A 22,651-nucleotide genomic window follows, 5' to 3' on the forward strand; every position below is an offset into this window, starting at 1 on the left:
CGTCACGACGATGCGCGCACTTGACACACTTACCCGACACCGTTTGCTTGGAGCTTTACTTTGCACCAGATACGCTGTTTCTACTTTATTAATAAAATATATAGCCTCCTAAGTCCCCGTGTACAAATTAATGTACATAATCCAAAATCTATTTTGAATTTTTATAGATTCATTAGGGTCTCCAAATTCAAAAACAAAACAAATACCAAATTTTTATTTAAGTGTTATTAATAAAGGTTATTAAAACAAAAACAAAAAAAAAAACAAATACCTACCTATTGGGTCTCAGAAAGATATTTATGTAAAAATATGGCCTAATGATTGTCGACTTTCGGAAATGTACCTACCTACGTACATTCACATTTAAACTGTACATGGTGATAGGTTGCCACGTATATTGTTATTAATTAATTATCTTCAGTATATATTGTAATTTTATCATCATTCTTAAAGTCGGCAATGTCAATTATAGGTGTTTTTAATAACTCGAATAGGTATGAAATCTTACGATACAAGTGCGTAAAAAAGGAAGTTCGAAACTAGTGGCGATAAATTAAAACACGACCGAAGGGAGTTACGAATTTCCTTTTTGCACGTGTATCGTACGACGTTTTTCAGTACAGATGAGCATCCGAAGTTTCGACCTGGCATATAATGAACCACTTCTCGCACTAGTGCGTAAAAAAAACTCCATCTGCACTGAAAAAGTAATATAAGTGTGCGAACACGGGCTAAGCATGTTATAAATTATAACATTAACAGCCAAAACAAATCGTAACCCGTAATTGTGCGAAACTAAAGCAATAACACGCGTAACAAAGTGTAAAGAATGTCTTTTGTTTCAATCTCTCGTCTCAATTCGTTTCAAATTTAACTATCTCAAGCAACATCAAGCGCGGTCTGTGTTTAATGCCTTTGTTTCACTGGCGTAAGTTAGATAAAAATGCTCAGGCTTTGCGCCACCGCTTTATCTGATCGCTGGTAGTTTATTCTGGCATAGAAAAGTATGTTAAGTTTAGAGAGTGTTCAATCGATATTTATAATAAGTTTTTAACGAGCTTTGCGAATAGGTACTTATTGTCATAACATTTAATCAGTAATTCTTTATTGCTATCATAGGTACATAGAAGTTATAAAAATAAGTTTTACTTCCACTGAACTAACTATTATTAAGTATGTAAATGCCAAGGGCGCCTAGAATTGCTAATGGAAAACGCCAATAAAAAGCTAAAATAATATTTTTCCACGCAGGTTACCTGAATCAGGTCCTTCATAGGGATAAATTCGCCTTACTACCTCAAATCTTGTAAAATGTATGTGATCTTGTCTTGTGTACAATAAAGTGACGATCGATCCTCACGATCATCACGATCCTCAGTCGTGACATAATCGTGACATCATGAAGAGCATCATGATCAGGGTGGCTAGCTGAATGGCACAATCGCTCACGAAACGCTCACGAAACGAAGCGCTAGTAGATATCTATCTCTATCGCGCTTGCGTATTGGCGCGACAGAGCCAGCGGCGTATCGCTTTCGTTTGGCGTCGGAGAAATGCCATTCGGCTACGGGGCCAGGACATGTCCTTCTGTTGACGACGGGCTTCTTTTCCTCGCTAACGCCGTGTCTTGCGTGGGCGACGGTCGCGCGACCGTCGCCGTCGCGTCTCATCGCATCGTCTACTTCCATATCGATAAGGTTTGATTTCGTATGCGTCACATCGCCGTCGCCCACGCAAGCCACGGCGTAAGCTATGCAGTGAGCACTCTAAGCTTAGGTACTCATTTATCTGATTCCGTGCCCCGCCAGACAGACTGACCTGCGAATGTTGTAATGCAAGTAGTGTATCAACAATTGCTTTCATCTCGGTCTCACGCATCATATTAGGCAACGAACGCTCACTTTCAAAATCCTTTCGCTAGCGCTTGGGTTAACTGTTTAGAATATTATGGGGTTAGGTTAGTTAAGTAACAGTGCATTATGATTTGTGCATCATTTAAAGAGTAGGTACCTAATTAATGCCGGCCAAGGACGACATAATGGGACAGATACCATCAGGTGTGATCGCGGTCAAACGTCTACCTATCTATACTAAAAAAAAAAAAAAAAAAGATAAAGCCCATACAAAGAGGCGTACCCCTGAAATGTATCCCGGGTCTTTTAGGCTTAAAACTAAATGGCGCTGTTTCGCAGCCTGGAATTAGCCATAATCATATTTTCCCCAAATATATTTGCGTGTTTTTATTTTTTTTTTATTTTTTATAAGAACAAATGACATGCATTTTATTTTAATATCATGATATCACGTCAATACACATTTTGAAAAAAATAAATATGTAGGCATTATCAGTGTAGTTGTGATAGTATTTAATTAAGTGGTGCTAAAAACTTTAGGTACGATCTTAGTATGAAAATTGTAAATCCTATACATATAAATCATCCTTGATGCTGGCTTTCGCACGTGACTAGGTGCACAAGTTAAATATAAGTACAATACAATAAAAATAAAAAATAAATAATTTATTCAGCAAATAGGCCACAGGGGCACTTTTACACGTCACATGTACATATTTAGACAATATTTAAAATTGAATTGCAATTACAATTGATACTATACTAATGCTAAGTTCTAACTAAAGTATAACTCTACTACAATTAATAATAGGTAAGACGTGAGAAAAGCATTTTCTAACTTAAGATACCTAAATATACAAATCTAGATAGGTATTTGATCAATGATTATAACAAATAACAATTGAAAAACGGTATTTTTTTGGCAACAAGTAAGAAATAGTACATTACGATACAAGTGCGAAAAAAAAGAAGTTCGAAACGAGTGGCGATAAATTTAAACACGGCCGAAGGGAGTGTTTTAACAATCTAACGGAAATTCGTAACTCATGTCGTTGTCGTAACATGAGTTACGAATTTCCTTTTCGCACGTGTATCGTACGACGTTTTTCAGTACAGATGGCCCTCCAAAGTTTCGACCTGACAAATAATGAACCACTTCTCGCACAAGGGCGTAAAAAAACACCATCAGTACTGAAAATATATTTAAGTTTTTAAAATCATTCCAGTAAGTTTTAGAACGTCGTTAACACTTCGAAAGTACATCACACTTCATCAGTTGGATTGTGATAGTTACACCTAATCACGTAACACGTTCATATTTAGTGCTAGTTAAGTATTAGTCAAGTGTGCTTATCGTCAACTTTAACCTTCCTCAGACAAGTGACGAACGGGGTAAAGGTGAAAAAGTTCATTCACAGCTCACGATACCATTACAACTGTTTACACCTTACTGTGAAGTACCTATCGTTAATAACATAATCTGTGTTCATGATAGTTGTTGGCGACTGGCTGGTGCGCGACCTCCTTAATCGTTTGAAATCATGTCACTTTTTATACTTTTTTTAAACATGTCATATTAGTAGTCAGTCTGCCTATTGACACCGAAGTCACCGAACTATCTGTTTGTTGAGAACCTCCTCCTTTTTTGAAGTCGGTTAAAAATAAGTGTTTTCAATACGTGTTTTCATCATCCACATTAAGTTATACAGTCCACAACCCCGCTAGCTATCAATAGTTACACTCATATTTCGTCACTTAAGTAAATAACCCATTATAGGTGTCACTAATCCTACAAAATCTATCGTTTATTACTTTTTATTACATGTATTGTATATTACTTTCGCCGTTGATTTATGATGCTACTATTAAAAGCTAATATAATTAAGTATACCTACACGTGCTAAAATCTAGACCAACTGCTAAAATGGCATTCGATTAGAGGGTTCCAGGAAAACACAATAGAAAATAAGGGTCACATCACATTTAGATACGCAAGACCGCATGGTTTGTTTGCTGGACGGGCTTTTCAAAGATAGGTAATAGCTTCTTGCAAATCTCGTCACACGTCCACAATACAAGTTTTCCTTGCAGCTAAGAAACTCTGCACAGTAAATAATTACAAGGCAAATAAGGCTTGTACCTAGTTTAAAGTTATAACTGTTCCGACGATACGATTCGAAAGCGCTTATTGCTATTGGGGTACTATTTTGTTAATAATTATTGAATTCTGATTGAATTGGCTATTCAACGATACTTTGATACCTTCAATCAGAGTAAACATTTGATACACACGTCAATCAGTTTTACAAACAGTTTTTAAAAAGATATCATTCGTTATGCATGCCAAACTTAAGAGGCTATTACTGAAACATTTTTCTCGCACGAACAAACAGATTCTCGTATGTTTTTACTACAACAAAAACCCACAGATAATGACAATAATTACAAGTCTGTACATGCATGCATAATAATAGGCTGAAGTTGCTAAACTAACTTAAGTGTTAAGTCTGCCCTGTGGACCTGGCCGACAATCGTTGGCGATGCCCTGCTACCGAAAAGCAGCCTGACTTTGTCAGGCCACTACAGAAGAGCGGAGTGCTAGCTAAGCTACAAAACGGTTACGAAGCGTAAGCGATTGTGACGTTGGCTAGGTACCCTGTAGGCTGTCAATACAGTTCCGTCCAAGCATGTGTACTATCGGGTCACACCTTGTTCTTGAATGGCTCTAACGGTGTCCAGGCCATTAGCGTCTGACCTTCTTGCGGCGTTTGACCAGCAAACACTGGAAACAGCTGTCATTATTACTCTAGGGCTAATGGGAAATATCAACACCTGATTTGTAGTGCCGAGCAAACAGTAAAAGCAGGCTGTCTAAACTTCAAATGTACTGAGTCATTACCATGGTTTAGATAGATCAGGCGAATCACAGAAGAGTTGTATACCTATTTGTTTATTAGAATAAACCGAAATAACAGTTATTGTAACCCAGTTCATCCAGTAAGTCTGCAACACTTGTTTTCTTATCATAATTATCAATCCATTCGAATAAATAAGTAAGCGGCTAAGATGTTCCGAAATATTTGAACAAACTTCTACAATCAAGACGTTACAATTGGTCAGATATGTTTGAATACTTCGAGTATATGTAGTCTCTGAGTCCGAGTATAATATTGTTACATATATGTAGGCACTACATAAATATTAGGCACCCATGTACAATATTATTAAGTGAGCGCTCACGACTATTAATCACCTTAAATATCTAAATAAATACCGATTGACCGACTGAGTAGAAAATTAGACACAAATTAGACTTGTATGTCTAATCCGGATAAGACACGGATGTTACGGTTTTGTTGTAGATGTCGTAACTAGTGTCGTTAGTTTGTTACGGAGCCGTCTGGTCCCACGGTGCTGCCGGTCGCCGGAAGACCCGTAGTGCTATAAAAATATGAGAGTTCACGAATCACGCCTTATTTGTGTTGTGATTTTGGTTCATCAAGTCTGAATAATTGAATCAACTTTAGTGATTACTGATTACTATTTTTCGTATATTTATTTGTTTAATTTTAAGTCGAAGGTTAATGTTTTCTAACAGCTTTTTATATAGAAACTATAATTACATTCAGCGTGCAGTCAAAATGCAAACCCAGTTGTAGTTCAAGCTATATGGCACGTTTGTACGTATCTATTGTAAGACGTAAGAATAGTTATAATTCTGAGATTTTTAGGTCAATGTTCAAAACTTTGTAATTCTAATGAATTTTCATTTACAACATAGTACTGATAGATCTAAACAACTTAGGTCATGCAGTATAAATCTAATAATTTCAACATGTGGCCTTACCTATTAAGAAATCATAAGAAGATCGCTATCATACAGTAAGCCCAAAGCAGTTTATATTACGAGTACGCAAGTTACAAGACATGTAGCCAATTACCGTAAGTCTACACCCCGGGTAAGATTAAATTGCCCGTATGATTGACATTATACTGAAACCTCAGTGTTTTTGATACTTCCCTGTCAGCTCGTTTATATCGGTGACCTAGATACACCTATGACAGTATTTTACGCAACGGTTGTGAGCAGTTAAGATGTTTGGAGGATATTTTACTTGTCATCAATATCTAGACTATCAAATGAATATCAGTTTGGTACCTACTCATATTACACAAAAAAATTATGTGTTGCGAAATTGAAATCGTGGTGGAGATACCTACCTAATTTTGTGGAGATAACAACTATTTAAGTTGATCTACGGTACAGGAAGGTGTAACTTTAATAGCCTGGTAGGAAATTTATCGGTCTCTCGCAAGCTTAGGTTTAAACTTTACTTATATTTGGTCATATGGAAAATAACTTATTTAACTTGTCGGTATTTACCTACTTTTGTGATGTATGTTACGACGTGGAAACACATTGTTGTGGTCAGAAAGTTAAATCTCAATGAGATTTATCTTTCTGACTTAAATGTACCTATTACCTAGTACCTACATTTCAACACCTACCTACCTACATGATATTTTAAGACTGGCTTCGCATAAACCGTATGAGACTATGAAGGTCATTTGCTGATTAAAAATAATAACTCACAAAACAATACCACTTTACGCCTCATATGATGAATAACGCCTTAACATGAATAACTAGGATGATTTTTTTTTCGCTTCAATAATGCTATAGATGTGATGTCCGCGTAGTGGTAGAGAGATAGGTTTTTAAAAAACAAATCAACGCTTGAAAGTTAAATAGTTATTTGTTATACAAGGGGGCAAAGTTGTATTTTAACGTCGAGTGTGAAATTGAAAAACGAGCAAGTGAAAGGATTCTATAGTTGAACCACGAGCGAAGCGAGTGGTTCGAAAATAGAATCCTGAACTTGCGAGTTTTTTGACACACGAGAAGTAAAATACATTTGCACCCGAGTGTAACACAAAACTTTTCCCCTCACTACAGCGAGGAAACTACAACGCAAAAAATGCGTTTTTCACTGCTTCCAGTAGTTTCACAGGTGGTAAATCATCTTTATTACTAGATTCACCTACTTTTATCAATTTTAAAGCAGTTAATTTGACTTTATTCAAGGTCAAATTACTTTACCCACTAGTCGATAAAATGCGTTTTTACCCGCTGGTATTAAAGGACAAAACACGTGTTTCCGAGCTAGTGAGGGGAAAAATATATTTTTGTTACAGCGGCTACGAAGGTCAACACACGTGCATCACCTATGAAGCAGTCAACCAAGCCTACTTGGAAGCACGGAAACGAATTTGTAAGTAATACAGATTAAAAAAAAAAAGTCGTCGGTTTTTTTTTCTTTCTCGGTGAACAGTAGCTCTCCTTTGCTAGTAGGTATGCTACAGTGAAGAGTGAGGCGGGTACTTCAATATCGAGTTTCGTTTTGTGCGGTAGACCTTGAAGAAAATAGAGGTCGCTGAGAGAGTGTTGGCTGTCATAAAGCTGCTCGTCCTATAGGTACCTCATTATAGGACTTTTTTTTTATAATGTTAACTTCGAAATTACACACAACATTATAGAGATTTTTAAAAATTGCATTGTTTAACTTATTCTTGTTTCTGCAGTGGTCGCTCAACCTAAAGGAGACTGGAAGCCGGAGGACTACGCTAGTGTCGGCGAGCTTATTCTTGACATTTCCATCAACTTGGCGCGAACGTAAGTACCTAGAGCTTTTACTTTTCATCAAGTCAACATGATACATACGAGTATCATCATCATCCATCATTTCAGCCATTAATCGCCCACTGCTGAGCATAGGCCTCCCTTCGTGTACGCCACTTATCCCGGTCCTGGGCTAATCTCATCCAGAAGTGCCCCGCAGTTTTTCGAATGTCGTCCACCCAATACGAGTATAAGAGTTAACTATAGCTTCGACCACTTAGCCCGGAAGTTATTAAAATGTGGACAAGCTGAAGAATAACAAAACTTTTAAAAAGTATAGGTAACGTTAATTAGGCCAAATTTTCCCAAAATGTTCTCCCCGCTTATACCTAGCCTAGTCGCACATTTATACCAAAAAACCGGCCAAGTGCGAGTCGGACTCGCCTACCGAGGGTTCCGTACAAACTTTCTTTCAAACTACCTAGTAAAAATAATCTCATATTTTCATATAACTCTAATGACTTGACTAGAAGACAAAAGTATAGGCACTAATGAGTATTATAGTGTATAGCGCCATCTCCCGGTCAATTTGCTAACTAATTTGCGCGACCTGGTTTTTCAGGGATAATTCTTTATAATGTTAACCGATTTAAACAGTTTTTACTTTATTCGACAGAAGATGATTTACGTAACATCTCGTATTAATTTTAAGTACGATATACATCCGCAAGGGTGGGTAAATTGAAAGTAAAAATCTGAAAAGTTTTTTGTGAATTAAAAAAAAGTATTCAAAATACAAACACGATTATATTTTTCCTGTAATATATAGCATAAAACCAATGTTTACTAAAATTTTCATAATTTTTCGTTGGTAAACTTCGGAGATAAGGGGGGGGTATTTTTTTTTACATTTTCCTTCAAAATTCTTTTTTTTTTCCACAACAAAAAAATTATAAAAAATAGTTTATTTACGTTCAATTTGAGCTCTTTCCAGCGATACCCCACTTGACCTAGTAACTTGAAATTTACAGTTTGCCCCCCTTTCATTTTGGCCATTTTCTACAATTAAAATTAATATATTTAAAAAAATTATACTTTCTATTTGTAGAGGTTTACAATGTTCACAACTATTCCAAATTTCAAGTTGATAGCATTAGTAGTTCTCGAGATATTTAGGAATGTGACAGACGGACAGACAGACGGACAGAGTCGCACCATAAGGGTTCCTGTTGTACCTTTTTGGTACGGAACCCTAAAAATGAACATTAACTAGAATAACTGCTCCTTTTTGGACTGTTTTCTTCCAGAACAACAAAATAAAATTAATAGAGTGTTTCTGAAAATGTTAAAATTTTCCTATGAATGTCGTACGAGCTGTAACGAAATAGGTAAATTCATAAATTGTATAAAGATGACAACGACGCGTCGATAAAACTGCTATAAATTTCCACCGTAATTACAGTATTGCAAAAACCTGGCGATGGTTCATCCGTATTAGTTAATACGACGATTCAGGTCGTCGAGTGATGTAAGTTCGTGACTTACCTAATGTACGCCAGTCATGTGATTTGGGATGTTTTGATATGCTCGTTAAAAATGCTTAGAAAGCTTATTTTTGTTAGTTAACCAAACCAACTTTTAGTTACAAGTAAAGTTTTCTTACTCTATTTGTAATATTGGTTAAGATGGTTTTTCAATTAATATATACTTAATACAAAAGTTCTAAAATTAAAACAAAACGGAACTTTAACTCACGAATATGAAATAATAAGTACTACACTATTTAGACATATAATTAATTATACGTTTTATAGTTAATATGGTTCCACTTGTACTAGATTATACGAATCTACAATCAACAAACTCAAGCTGACTCAGCAACCAAAGTAAACATAAAAGATCAAGAAGACGGATAGCGCAACGGTTACGGAACTGCAAACGACCTTAAATAAACGATTGGTCTTTATTCATTACGAGTATGTGGATCAATTGAAAAAGATCAATAAAACCGGCTCCGAAGGCCAATTCCTTCCCAAGTCTATACCTGTGTTGTGTCTATACCAAGCTTCTTTTATCCTGGACATTGATCTGCCTATTAACTGTCAGTGACACGGATCACGAAGCTAGACAAGGTAGATGTACCAATTTGCGAAAATTTAATCGTAGCGAAAAAGTGGCCTTCAGAGGCCGCAATTGACTATCACAGAAATTTATAAAGGGATTTATGAGGCCAGTAATTCAACAATCATGCTGAATTGGTCATGGTTTGTTCAATTACTTCTATATCTATAATCGCCTTGTTTTTGTGTACAGCCAACAACTTGGATTGTAGAGCACTATAAAACCCTGTGCCTCCCGTGAATTGATAGTCGTCACTTTGATGTTTATTGTACAAAGATCCTACGGTGGCCTATGATTCAAATTGGTTGATACTCGTATCTAATAACGATCTTAGAAGTAGGTAAGGGAAGTAAATCATTCATCATTTTCATCAAGCTACCTTGAAATTGATTCACTCAACGATATTACAATGGCATGTGATGTGATTCACATGATAGATGACAGATCTATTCAGATTCAGACATAGACAGATCCATGAGATCATTGTATTGTCAGCGAAGAATTTACATATGTTTTGTTTTGATCGTTATCGCTATTGCTTACCTAAGCAATACCACTAGTTATTTAAGTTGTCAGTCACCCGGATCCAGATTACTATTACATCGTGATCTCTATATTTAAGAAGTTTCTGGGACAGAAAGAAAGCAAAAAGCTCCAACTGACTTGTCTGATTCTGATAATATAGTATCCCTACCTATATCATTCCTATGTATCCAAATCAAATTCATGAGCTGCAATACAGTCAGCATACGCTTTCAATACATAAGTATCTAATTGCCTTACTCTAATTCGCTCGAGGCACTGTTAGACCTCGGCAATGAAATGACAGCCCTGACCACATGCCAAACCATACGTAAAAGCGAACAGAGACGCACACTTTGAATGATAAAGCCACAAGACGTGCTTCGAAATTAGTTTGTTAATAGACTAGAGGTCCATTCAAACCGATCTGTTTCGAGTCATACAACATACAAAGTAATTACATTACAACTGAAATTAAATACTGGGAGGTCAGAATCTGTAATAAATGGTGTAGCAACGTTGGACGTAGCAATTTTCACTTAATTTTATTAGCTCTTCTTAAAATTTTCAGTACAGGCGCAGATCGTTACACGAAAGCTGGCTGCACAAATGGAAGGATATTTTTTAATAATTTGAATGACACCGGTATCAGTACTATCGGTACACACTTAATACACAGTCGTAATTGTCAAGAGCCACCATTTTATTAATTGGTTAATCGCAACTCATTGGTTCCATTTGTGCCAGCTCTTGTGAATGGACCTGTGTAGTGTTCAAGATCATCGTGAAAACTAAGATTATTATGATATACATGATCCTAATATAGGTACGCTCAATAGCCATGAGGGTTTTTTTTAAGTTTTTAATATATATCGAGTATGGTAACTCTCGTAAAATCCTTGTATAATATACCTAAATTATGATTTAAAAAATCGCAAATTACCCCATCTGTGAATAAATAATTCTTTACAATTGCTACACTCATATCATATCGTCTAAATTCGATATGAGTATCATAATTATAAAATAACCATCACACCGTTTACTCTGACTAATGCACTATTGTCCAGCACGTATTAAGACTTTAAATGTCGGGACTGTAGTGTAGGTGTACATTCTTGATCTAAGTGTCATTGTAACATGTTTGCAAATTGGCCTTAAGAGTGAGCGGGGATGTAAAATGTCATCGCGATCGCCACGGCGGAGACGGAAGCTAGGCTTCAGACGTGTAATGACGGTGCAATTAACCTTTTTATAATACCAAATGCATTAAAAATAGACCAATTAATCACCGCCAGCTGACTTTTATAACGTTATAATTGTTATAAAGCAAAATTGGTGGTGCACTATTTAGGACGGACCCACGGACAGACATGTTCCGTATATTTAATTTTAGTAATAAATCTATTAAGTAAGTATCCTGAACATTTACTGGTAATTATTAAGTGAATTTCTAATATGACAATGAAACCAGATTGGCTATTAAATATTAAGGCTTAAAGTACAAGAAAGCAATACGTCCCAAACCATGGAAACAAGACACTCGTCAATGGTCACTTCAACTTTGATGAGTTTGCACAATTTGTTTATTTAAAATATTTTGAAATCCTGATTGATTTTAAAAATACATCATTATTTCATCCATTTGCCCAGTAGCTTTAAGTGTTCGCTACCTAATATTTAATATTTATAAACTAGAGCGAAATTTCACTCACATACAATCAAGGTCATGCTGACATGTAGCACATGAAGCACATATCGTCATAACTTCATAAGCAATTTTCTAAATTATTGTTAAGGACGCGTTAAATTACACGACGTGTTGAGATTGATGGCCAAAGCTCTATAAGTCTTCACATAAAGAACCGTAATCTAGATTTCATGTGTACGGCGTGCGAACGTACTCTTCCGAAGGGCAAGCGTGTCACGACCTCAAGGTATAAAGTACTTTGCCTAGCCTCAAAAATTAGGAATGTGGCCTAAGTACCCTATTGATTTGAATTTGTTTGTTCCTTAATCAGTTTAATCTCCGGAAATGATGTTTGTATTTAGAAGTTCGATATATTGATTGGTTTTTGATTTAACATAATACGTAGGTATTCGTAATTATAAGCAGGCCTCGGATTATTTTTCGCATGGTAAGATGAAAGAAAACTATGGAGTCGATATTAAAACTAAACTTTAATTTATATTCATACTCATACTCACTAATTTTCTTAGTCCCGTAATACTTTTGTCCCTTGTGCAGGTTGACAGATCGAAAATGTTAATCGAAAATTAATCTTACTGAATGTAATTAAAATTATTTATGTGGTGTGATTTGGGAAGCCTTTTACTTGGTAAAGGGTTACATTTACCCTGTAACTATATCAAATTAGTTACTATTTTGTTTGGTTCAGACTACTTTGTTGCGGTAAACGTAATGCTAAGTACTAGCTGATTTATCAAAAATCATTTGCATGTCAATGTCATGTCAATCATTCACGACGCGATGTGTCACTTAATTATTTATTGCAATCGGTGCGTGCAATAATTACGTAAACAATTATGTCTGATCCGCAAGTTTCTGCAATTTTATAATGGATAGAACCTTACAAAGATCTAAAATACGATCATGAGAAATGTGTTACTAGTACTTAGCATTACGTTTACCGCAACAAAGTAGTCTGAACCAAACAAAATAATAACTAATTTGATATAGTTACAGGGTAAATGTAACCCTTTACCAAGCAAAAGGCTTCCCAAATCACACCACATAAATAATTTTAATTACATTCAGTAAGATTAGTTTTCGATTAACATTTTCGATCTGTCAACCTGCACAAGGGATAAAAGTATTACGGGAGTAAGAAAATTAGTGAGTATGAGTATGAATTAAACTTTAGTTTTAATATCGACTCCATAGTTTTCTTTCATCTTACCATGCGAAAAATAATCCGAGGCCTGATTATAAGTACTAATTATGCAACTACTTATTTGGGCCACTTTGGGTGTCAAGGCATCCAGGTGTTCTAAATTTAAAGATGATCTAAGTTGATGAATCTAAATCTAATAAGTATTATTTTATATATATATTAGATAAGTATATTATATAATATTTGTATAGACTTAAAAGTTACATTTACATTTAGCGTAGCGTAGCATCACGAAGGTTATTAATATTTTCGCACCCGTCTGATTGACATATGTAGGGCGCGTCAAACAAACTCACGAGTCCATTGTTGGTAAATCCTGTCACACAGCTTCTGTATGCTCGAATTGTTCTACTTTAATTTCCAAAGACGTAATGAGTCATTCCAATTAGTTCGAAGACAGCTGATACCACGGAGGCTTATTTGATGTGACATTGAATAACGGACAATAATCATATACAATGTCGTTTGCTTTAAATACACCCGCGTATTGACATAGACTAATAATGCACGATGCATTTCAGGCAGGACATACTTGTTTTTATTTTTTGTAAAATGCCATTAAAGGTAAAAGGTTATAATGACAGCTACACAATGGACAGGAATAAGTAATTTCCTAATAACGGCCTTCCTACTTAATAAGTGTGGGTTAAAGTACCTACATATCAAAATAAATATTCTGTTAGTTTAAAAAAAAACAATGAATAAGGTCAGTGCGGACAATACCGGCATACTTTATTTGAAATATAAATAAAGTTTGAGTGGATAAAACTAGACTATTAAAGTATTCTGGAGTGATCCGCATGGTCTTATGGCTAGCAAATTTTATATTCTACACAGCTTTTATAATACTTTGATGAATTAAAGTAAACTTATGTGATAAAAATCACTTTTTTTAAGGCTCGGCGGGTTGACCGTAAGGCTGAGTAAGGCAAGACCGTCTAGTGCTCGTTGTCGCGTAATTTCATATGGAAATAAGTATTAAAATCATGTTCATTGTTATATTCTATAATAACAGGGAGTAATGTGATAGATATTAAAACAAATAACGTTGATATTTTCAACATATCAGCATTTTTCTATTTATAAGGCAAGACCGTTATATGTCCCGTAAATGAGGTTGACAACTTTCTTTTTTCAGGTCCAGACAAAAGCAAAGCCGAAACTTATAATTAAAATTAACCTACAACATTCGTTTAAACTCGACTTATTTCCCATAAAGCCTAAAGAAGGTGCCTTACTCTTATATCTGTCTTTCCGACTATGCACAATTTCGAAGTTACATATTTCAGAACATAAAACAATAAATTGAACACGTTTTAAGAGCATTAATTGTACTAGACAGGAAGAACGACTATTAAATTACTACGTTACATACATAATGCACAAATATTCCAACTGCTACTATTTTAAATTTTTTGCGTAACCATGTTGAACTCGATGGTCGAGTTCGAAACACGAATCAAGTTTTTTGTTAACTAGTGTTCGTCCTAGGGATATCTATTGAAGACCAATGGATTAAGGATGAAAAACTGGTATACCTTCGGAGGTGTAAGAAGTAATAGATATACCGTGTGCCCGGTAATTAATGGACAACCTTTTAACCACCAAGAGGGCACCTTATACTGGCCAGAAAATCTACTTTTAGGTTTAGTAAAAGTCGCCTGGTTTTCGAGATTTTCAAACTTTTTAAAATTTTAGGTAATATTAAAATTTTAAAAAGTGTGAAAATCTCGAAAACCAGGCGACTTTTACTAAACCTTAAAGTCAATTTTCTGGACCAGTCTAAGGTGCCCTCTTGGTGGTTAAAAGGTTGTCCATTAATTACCGGGTACCTACCCTGTATAAATACAAAAGTTATATTCAGTAGACGGTATTTCTGGGTAGACGGTCTTCTCGACAATGGCCTTAAGTAAATGTAAAAAGTATTGTAGCATTTTTACAACACTTTTTACTTCTGTGATTTCTGCTTATGGATGCATACCAATCTGATACAATTATAATAAGAAACACATACTATCACCGCTCCCATCTTCATTTACATGCGCAACCTTCAACTGGGTACCAAATATTTGTCTTTGACCTCGATATAATATGCATTGATAAATTAATTATTATTAGAAGTCGTGTATTGAAACTCATTACCATAAATGTATATGGTTATAACTGTTATTAGGAACCGTAAATTTCAAAGCCAAATAAATTTTACGTTTAATGCAAATTCCATCCTGAATTGAGGAGTTTTAAGTGTACGTAGTTTCAGCCGGATAAGCATTTCAAAAATATTGAGAGAACTAATGAGCAGTAAAGAATCATAGACTACTTTTTAACCTTTTCGCTGACATTATCAAGACATCAAGGCTTTTGTTTGACAGTTTACACCACAACAGTTGTTTTACGGTTTGGTGATTCTTGACGTTGATGGCATACCTACAATTGTGATTGTATCTGACATGAGTTTGACGATGTGTTCGTTCGCTACGTGCAAGACCGGTGCTGCCTTCAGTTTGTGGGCTTTCCTAATACAGATGTATGTTAAAGGCAAATTAGTTCCAACGGCCATCGCTAGCATTAATGTTGGACATGCCCATAAGATGACGTGTATTTGTGACAGCTTCGAAGCCCACGTTGTAAAAACTTCTTCTGTTGTACAATCTAGGCACTAAATGGTAGTACTGACTGTATAAGTGGACATAATTAAAAATTCTATAAATTCTATTAAAATTTCTAATATTCTATTACATATACAATCGTAATTTTAGAACCCAATTAACAGCTCGTTAAAAGTCTCTAGCACCTTTTCAATGAGTATATATATAAAATAATTTTTAATTACAACACTTTAATACAAAGCAAATTTATTTTTAAATGTTATAATCAAAGGAAGCGGCAATCTTCAGGATCAGTTAAACATTCAAATTAAAGCATAATTACAATTGCATTCCTTTAAATACTTTTACGCGCAATTTCAATGTTACGTTTGTAATTAATTAAGAAGTTTCTTATAATTTATTACTGCGAATTGAAGTAAACGGCAAACCTTGGCACTTGGCATTTGAAATAGGTATCGAATACGAATGCCAATGATGCTACTTTGTAAATTAGATCTTTTAATGATGTTATTAAGTATCGACAATATCCACGAGTAATAGCTATGTCGTTATTTGTTTTAATTCTGTAAGGTGCAAGGTTTTCTGTCTTAAAATGACAAGATTTATTTAGAAAGTAAACATGGAAATGTTGTTATAGGTTCGAATTAGAGATGTAAGTATTCAATAGTTTAACTCATTTTGTATTCCCAATTCCTGGATACAGGCTTTATCAGTTACTACAACTGCCTGCCTGCTTTACAAATAATAATAATAATAATAAGCCCGCAGGGCAGCTTGTGGCGAGCTGTTGGGGAGTGACGACCCCACGGACCCGAGTGTTTCCGAGAGTCGGTCAGGGTCTCCGTCTCCGGCGTGTCTTCGCCGGCCGGAGTGGAACCCCAAGGGGACCCGTAGGACTCTCAGCTCTGGCTTGCCTTCATTGGCCGTCCAGAGAGGAACGTCTGAGCTATCGCTCCAGGGGTGGAAGTGTTAAAGGGCATAACGCCGCGAGTAACTTCGGAGAAAGCGCAGCACCACCTCTCGACACCCCTGAGCCACTCATGCCGGTGTTGCGCCTGGCCGTCTTTATGATGGCAAATCAGGTGCCCATCTACCGAGTGGCGAGTCACCGCCTGCCTCGATAACACTGTATTTACAATGTTATGGTAGGTGTCCCGAACTCTTAGCAATAGCCCAGTCTTATTTCCATCCAAATCTAAACCATAGAACAGGTATCTTTCCATTTTCTACAATAGTCCAATGCCTGCTGAAACCGGTTCACGGGTATCTATTCATGTGCCCGTGAATGGGTTCCAGCAGGCGTTCTACATGACATCAAAGCTCTCCAAATGGCCTCTACGTGTTGGATCTATATCCCCACGCACGCCTTATAAATGACCGGGCTCGAAAGACCCGAGAGTTTTAAACGGAGATAATAATAATAATAATCACCATCCCCCATGATGAGAATCTCGTGAAAGCCGAGAAGGACAAGTCCAGTAAGTACCTAGACTTGGCTCACGAGATAACCACCATGTGGGATGTTGATTCAACGATCATTGTCCCGATAGTCGTTTCAGCGAACGGTCTCATAGCGAAGAGTCTCGACCAACATCTTAAGAGACTCTCGCTCGGTGGTTGGATCAAGGGTCAGATGCAGAAGGCGGTGATTTTGGACACAGCGCGGATAGTCCGACAGTTCCTCTCTCTGCAGCCCTAACCACCGGCAGCTTGGGCCCTGCCCCGCTGCTGGCGGCACCCTAGGTTAGGTTTTTTATAATATGTTTATATTTTTTTATTGTTTTGTAAGTGGTTTTGTATTTTACTTTTATATTCGTATTATAAATAACCTAGCCTAAGATTTGAAAGAAATAAAGAGGAATAATAATAATAATTTTCGGTAAGTAGGTAATAAAAATTCAACAGATATAATTATGAAAGAAGTCCTAAACGTAACTCATCAATCTCATCATAAGGTATAGAACACATTGTTGTGAACAGTATCTCAAAATAAATAAATAAATAAATATTGGGGACACCTTACACAGATTAACTTAGCCTCAAACTAAGCAAAGCTTCTACTATGAATGCTAAGCGGCGATATACATACTTAAATAAATAAATATATACACAGAAAACATCCATGACTCAGGAACAAATATCTGTGCTCATCACACAAATAAATGCCCTTACCGGAATTTGAACCCAGGACCGCGGCTTAGCAGGCAGGGTCACTATAAACTGAGCCAGACACCGGTCATCGCAATTATTACTAAATTATTTTAAATATTCTATTTTAATAAGTCAAACACTTTTTTTAATATTATTATTATTTCTCTAACATAAGTTCTTACTTTCAGATACGGTCTAACCTACGAAGAGATCGAAAAAGGCCTGCCTCTCATCGACACGTCAAGAACGCTTATCCGAGAAGTGTGCCCACCGGTGTTCTCCCACGTAGAGTGCCGTGCCGGAAAATACAGACGACTTGACGGACTCTGCAACAACTTGGAACACCCCACGTGGGGCTCCACTAATGCGCCTTTCCAGAGGTGAGTGTAAGACATGAGGTTGCATGTAATTGCGGAAATATGTAGAAAAAGCTACCCCTCATCAATGTGTGTGGCCGAAATTACTCACACGATTTAACGGACTGTTACAATATGGTGCAAAACATAGATCGTAGAACTATATCAATTCCTAATTTGTTTATTTTCTCAGACTGATCGGTCCTCTATTCGCCGACGGCATCAACGCTCCTCGTATTTCGCACACGGGTCGCGACCTGCCTCTATCTCGAGTGGTCTCCCGCACCATGCACCCTGACGAAGGCTTCCACGACCATGCTGGTACCGTCATGGTCATCGCCTGGGGCCAGTTCATGGATCACGACTACACGCTCACTGGCACGCCTTTAGGTGAGTCGTATCTCTTTCGAATCACCCCTCTCTAAACGCCAAGAGGATTGAGTTCTATTGTGTCACTCACACGCGTCACGATTCTGGCTGAGACCTTGAAAAACTTCCCCGTGGGCTTTTTTAATATCCAGTTTTGGACACTCAGGGCCATCGATTGCCTTAGGCTAGGTCATGCAACAAAACTACGTTTTTACATGCCTCTATCTACTGGAATTTAACGTGCTTAATCATAATCAATCAGAGCACTCACTTTTATTTAAAAATAATATTATGCATATCATACCACATTTTAATAATAAAATAATTAATCATATCTCATACTTCGATCTTTGCGAGTATGTATTTATTTATATTTATGTGTCTTTTTATCGTTAATGAGATAATTTAGAAATATAAAGAAGGCACTTACTTACAGCAGTTATTTGCCCAACCTCACAGACCCCCGCAACCGCAACGACCCCGAGGAGTGCTGCAAGCGACCCCCGCACCAGAAGCACCCGTACTGCAACGAGATCCTCATCCCTGATGACGACTACTTCTACCGGCTCTTCGGAGTGAAGTGCATCGACTTTGTGAGGGCCTTCCCATCGCCGAGACCTGGCTGCCGTCTGGGTAAGAACAAAACATCGCAAACCTCAGCAAACTCCGCGCCTGAACCTTCTCACTTTTTGAAATACCGCAAGAAGTAGCGGCTAGCGACCCACGAGAAATAGTTAGAAGCACCCGTTGACTTTGTAAGGGGTCTGGGTAAGAACCTAAGAACTAAATAAAACTCGTGTAGACGGTATAGGTATCATCACCTTTTCTAGCGACACTGATAAATATATTGCTGTAAGCGGCCATAGGATCTGAAGCAATTACCGCATTTCCACTTCCACAGCAGGATAAGATAAGACTGACCGATTGCTATGTGCTTCTATCTTAGGACCTTCCGGACCTTCCCCGATGATTAATACCTTTGACCTATAAAAATAAAGACTCATAACATGAGTCTAAATAAAAAGGTCCGTAAATATACTTATATGTATCTACTACTTACGACTTCACTTCAGTTATTTCATATGTAGGCCTACGGCCTAAAGTTAAACTTTATCTCCAATAAATTTATTATAAATATGACAATCAATAAAATGATAACATATGTAGTACCGGTTGATTTTATCAATTAAATTGAAATTTGGTCCATAATAATTACGCTGATTGCTCCGGATGTTTTAAAATCTTACCAAAAATCTTGAACCATAAACGATATTGAACTAATTTGAATGGTTAAGGCCAATTACCGCCATCAATTACAAAGTGTCGCAACATTGCAATAGTTTATTTCATCAGACTACTTAGGATACTCAACCGACCGGTCGACAAAGGTCAGTTATGTTTTCCACTTCATGATCGCGGTGTCAACATTCATCATCCCACGTTGAATATCTTAATATCTCCGGGATTGAGCTGTGTAATTACTAGCTATTTTACGAGCATAGGATGAGGGATGCTTTTGTTAGGCGTAACTTAACTATTTTTCTGCTACTTAAGTACTGACATTGATTTCTCTATGTACAGTCAAGTGTATAAATATGGATGTACACATCTTAATCAAAAATATGTCCCATAGCATCTTAGTCGGACGGTGTATCTAATAAGATCGTAGTTATGTACCATATTTATGAGACGATTTTTTCGATACATATTTTTGCACTTGACTGTACATGCCTGCATTGAATTCGTTTCGGTTAAGGAAACAAATTTTAATCCCCGGCGTCTAAGAGGGATGTTTGATGCCGATGTCTATCTTTCTCAGACGGATAGACCAATTTTGCCATTGATAAAAAATAGACCGAGTATCAGCATTTTTCCGAAATTACGAGTATGTACTTTTGTTATTTTCGGTATGATTTTTTTTGACATATCTAATGGGTTGGATTTTTAAAATGTTTATCATGTCAAGTCGAATAGGAGTATCATTATTGGTAAATAATGTTTATACAATTAAAGATAATGAATGACCACAAGAACTAAAGCAAACTCAATTTGTGTCGTGGATTAAGTTAAGCAATTCAACTCGGTCAGTTCGCGGTTATCTATTTGCGACATTTCATACCGAAGCAACTATTGATACGTGAAACTTACTTCTTAAATAACAACCAAATTCCCATATTTTGTTTCGATCGTTAAATAGCGCGAAAGTAAGATAATTATAGCAAAAAGTAAATGCAAATTTGAACTACATTAACGTCCGTAATCCATCATTATTCTTTACATACCGTACCTAACATGCCAAAACATTCTACGTCATCGTCAGGGTTAACATAGGTTACGCTTCTCGAATTATGCCTCTCTCTTTAAAAGATTTTATACTTTCTAGTGGGGTGCCTGACTGCTCTCTACTAGCCCGGGTGATCTTACCTACGCTTACTTATTTACATTGTTTGTTTAGAGTATCTTGTAATAATTAATCAACTTAGAAAATATCGCACTAGGTGTATTTAATGATGTGCCGACGTAAAGTTTCCAAAATTCTGAAATTTTCACATAGGAAAACTTCGGAAACTTTCCATACTTTGTATGGACAATTGTATGGATGGAACCTTTCCATTTCATAAATTTAAATTCCCTTTATTGTTAGTGAAAGTTTTGTGATTTTTTTCAAGAAATTTAAGATTTTTTTGGAAACTTTCCGCAACTTGCACATCACTAGGTGTATTAGTGCAAGTTACAAAAAGTGAAACTGGTAGGAGCCAACTCTCGGTTTTAATCTACGCTAAATCTATGTAATTCTATATAAGTAACTGACAAATGACGATGTTTGTTCAAGATAAAACATACAAGATAAGTTACGGCAATTCGTTTCTATGTCACTTAAATACACAGAGCATTATGATATAAGACACAAGTAATTTATTTTGCATAGGTACCTACTACTTAAATGTATCAGCGCAGCAATCTTGATATAAGTATAGACTAACTCAAATAATTTACTAGAAATGTGCAATGCCATTAAACAAATAACTGCTCGTAATGTATAGAACATATTGCTTTAAATATTTATTTACTAATTCACATGCCTGAATGGCCTAATCGAATATGAATTAAAGTAATTAACATAGAGCATTATAAAATATAGATAGGTATCTTAATATATCCAAAATATTGCATTTTAACGGAACGAAGCTAATATTGAATTGAATATGCGTTATGAATTTCATGTGTAGGTGCATTGATTGGGTTTGTTCCTGGTTCGTCGTATTCCAGTTTCGTCGGATTCCTGATTCGTCGTAGGTACTGGTGTTTCGTGGGAATAATCTATTAAATATATAAATAAACTATATATATACTTAGGGACGGGATTTTAACCATGTATAAAGTTTAATTATAGTAATTATATGGATAATTCCGACGAAACAGCAATACGACGAATCAGGAATCCGACGAAACTAGAATACGACAAAACAGTAATACGATGAGTGGACTGAGTGGTCCTACTATAATGGGACATTCTACAAAATCGTCCGTTTCAATAATCGCGACTTAATAATATTTTTTGGGAAGGTAGCCCACAAACAATTCCTAAACTTAAGTATGTTTTTATATTTTTTGTGACACAAGAGATCTGTCCGGAGTTCAACAGTAAATATATTTAGTGTTTTTGATTCGTACTTACTTATACCTTACCACTATGCAATTGTATAATCTGTCTGTTTGTTCATTAGGTTCCCGAGTGCCTTTCAACACTTTAACTGGCGCCATTGACGGTAACACTGTCTATGGAGTCACTGAAAAATTTTCCAGGTATGTATCATTGTTATTATTCTTTTACAATGGTTTTAAAAGTGTACTTGAAGTGGGTGGAACTGGAATTAGTGAATTTGATTCGACTTAATAACAACAAGACTTATTTTTACAGGAAACTGCGTACTGGCTACGGTGGACTGCTGCGCATGAACCCTGTCTTTACGGAATACGGTCTGAAGGACCTCCTGCCGCTGAAGCTTGACATCCCCGATGAAGGTTGCACGAGACCCAACAAGAACATGTACTGTTTTGAGGCTGGTGAGTCACTCGATGCACATAGATTTTTACTCTGCCTGAAATAGTACCTAGTCTAAGTCTAAACGAG

The 22,651-nt window shown here is 36.4% G+C and overlaps 1 protein-coding gene across 1 annotated transcript in view; it reads left to right on the top strand.

Annotated features, from left to right (window-relative positions):
* The window catches only part of LOC125242208 (peroxidase), a 43,847-nt gene that overhangs the window by 18,791 nt on the left and 2,405 nt on the right, over window positions 1–22,651 (top strand). Inside the window, exons 3-9 of the mRNA XM_048150930.1 lie at window positions 7,050–7,126; window positions 7,437–7,527; window positions 17,980–18,171; window positions 18,341–18,537; window positions 18,976–19,149; window positions 22,245–22,323; window positions 22,439–22,584. Of these exons, the coding sequence (XP_048006887.1) occupies window positions 7,050–7,126; window positions 7,437–7,527; window positions 17,980–18,171; window positions 18,341–18,537; window positions 18,976–19,149; window positions 22,245–22,323; window positions 22,439–22,584 (956 nt within the window). The remainder of the gene's footprint in view (window positions 1–7,049; window positions 7,127–7,436; window positions 7,528–17,979; window positions 18,172–18,340; window positions 18,538–18,975; window positions 19,150–22,244; window positions 22,324–22,438; window positions 22,585–22,651) is intronic.

Source organism: Leguminivora glycinivorella, chromosome 2 (assembly GCF_023078275.1).
Source record: "Leguminivora glycinivorella isolate SPB_JAAS2020 chromosome 2, LegGlyc_1.1, whole genome shotgun sequence".
Classification (NCBI taxonomy): domain Eukaryota; kingdom Metazoa; phylum Arthropoda; class Insecta; order Lepidoptera; family Tortricidae; genus Leguminivora; species Leguminivora glycinivorella.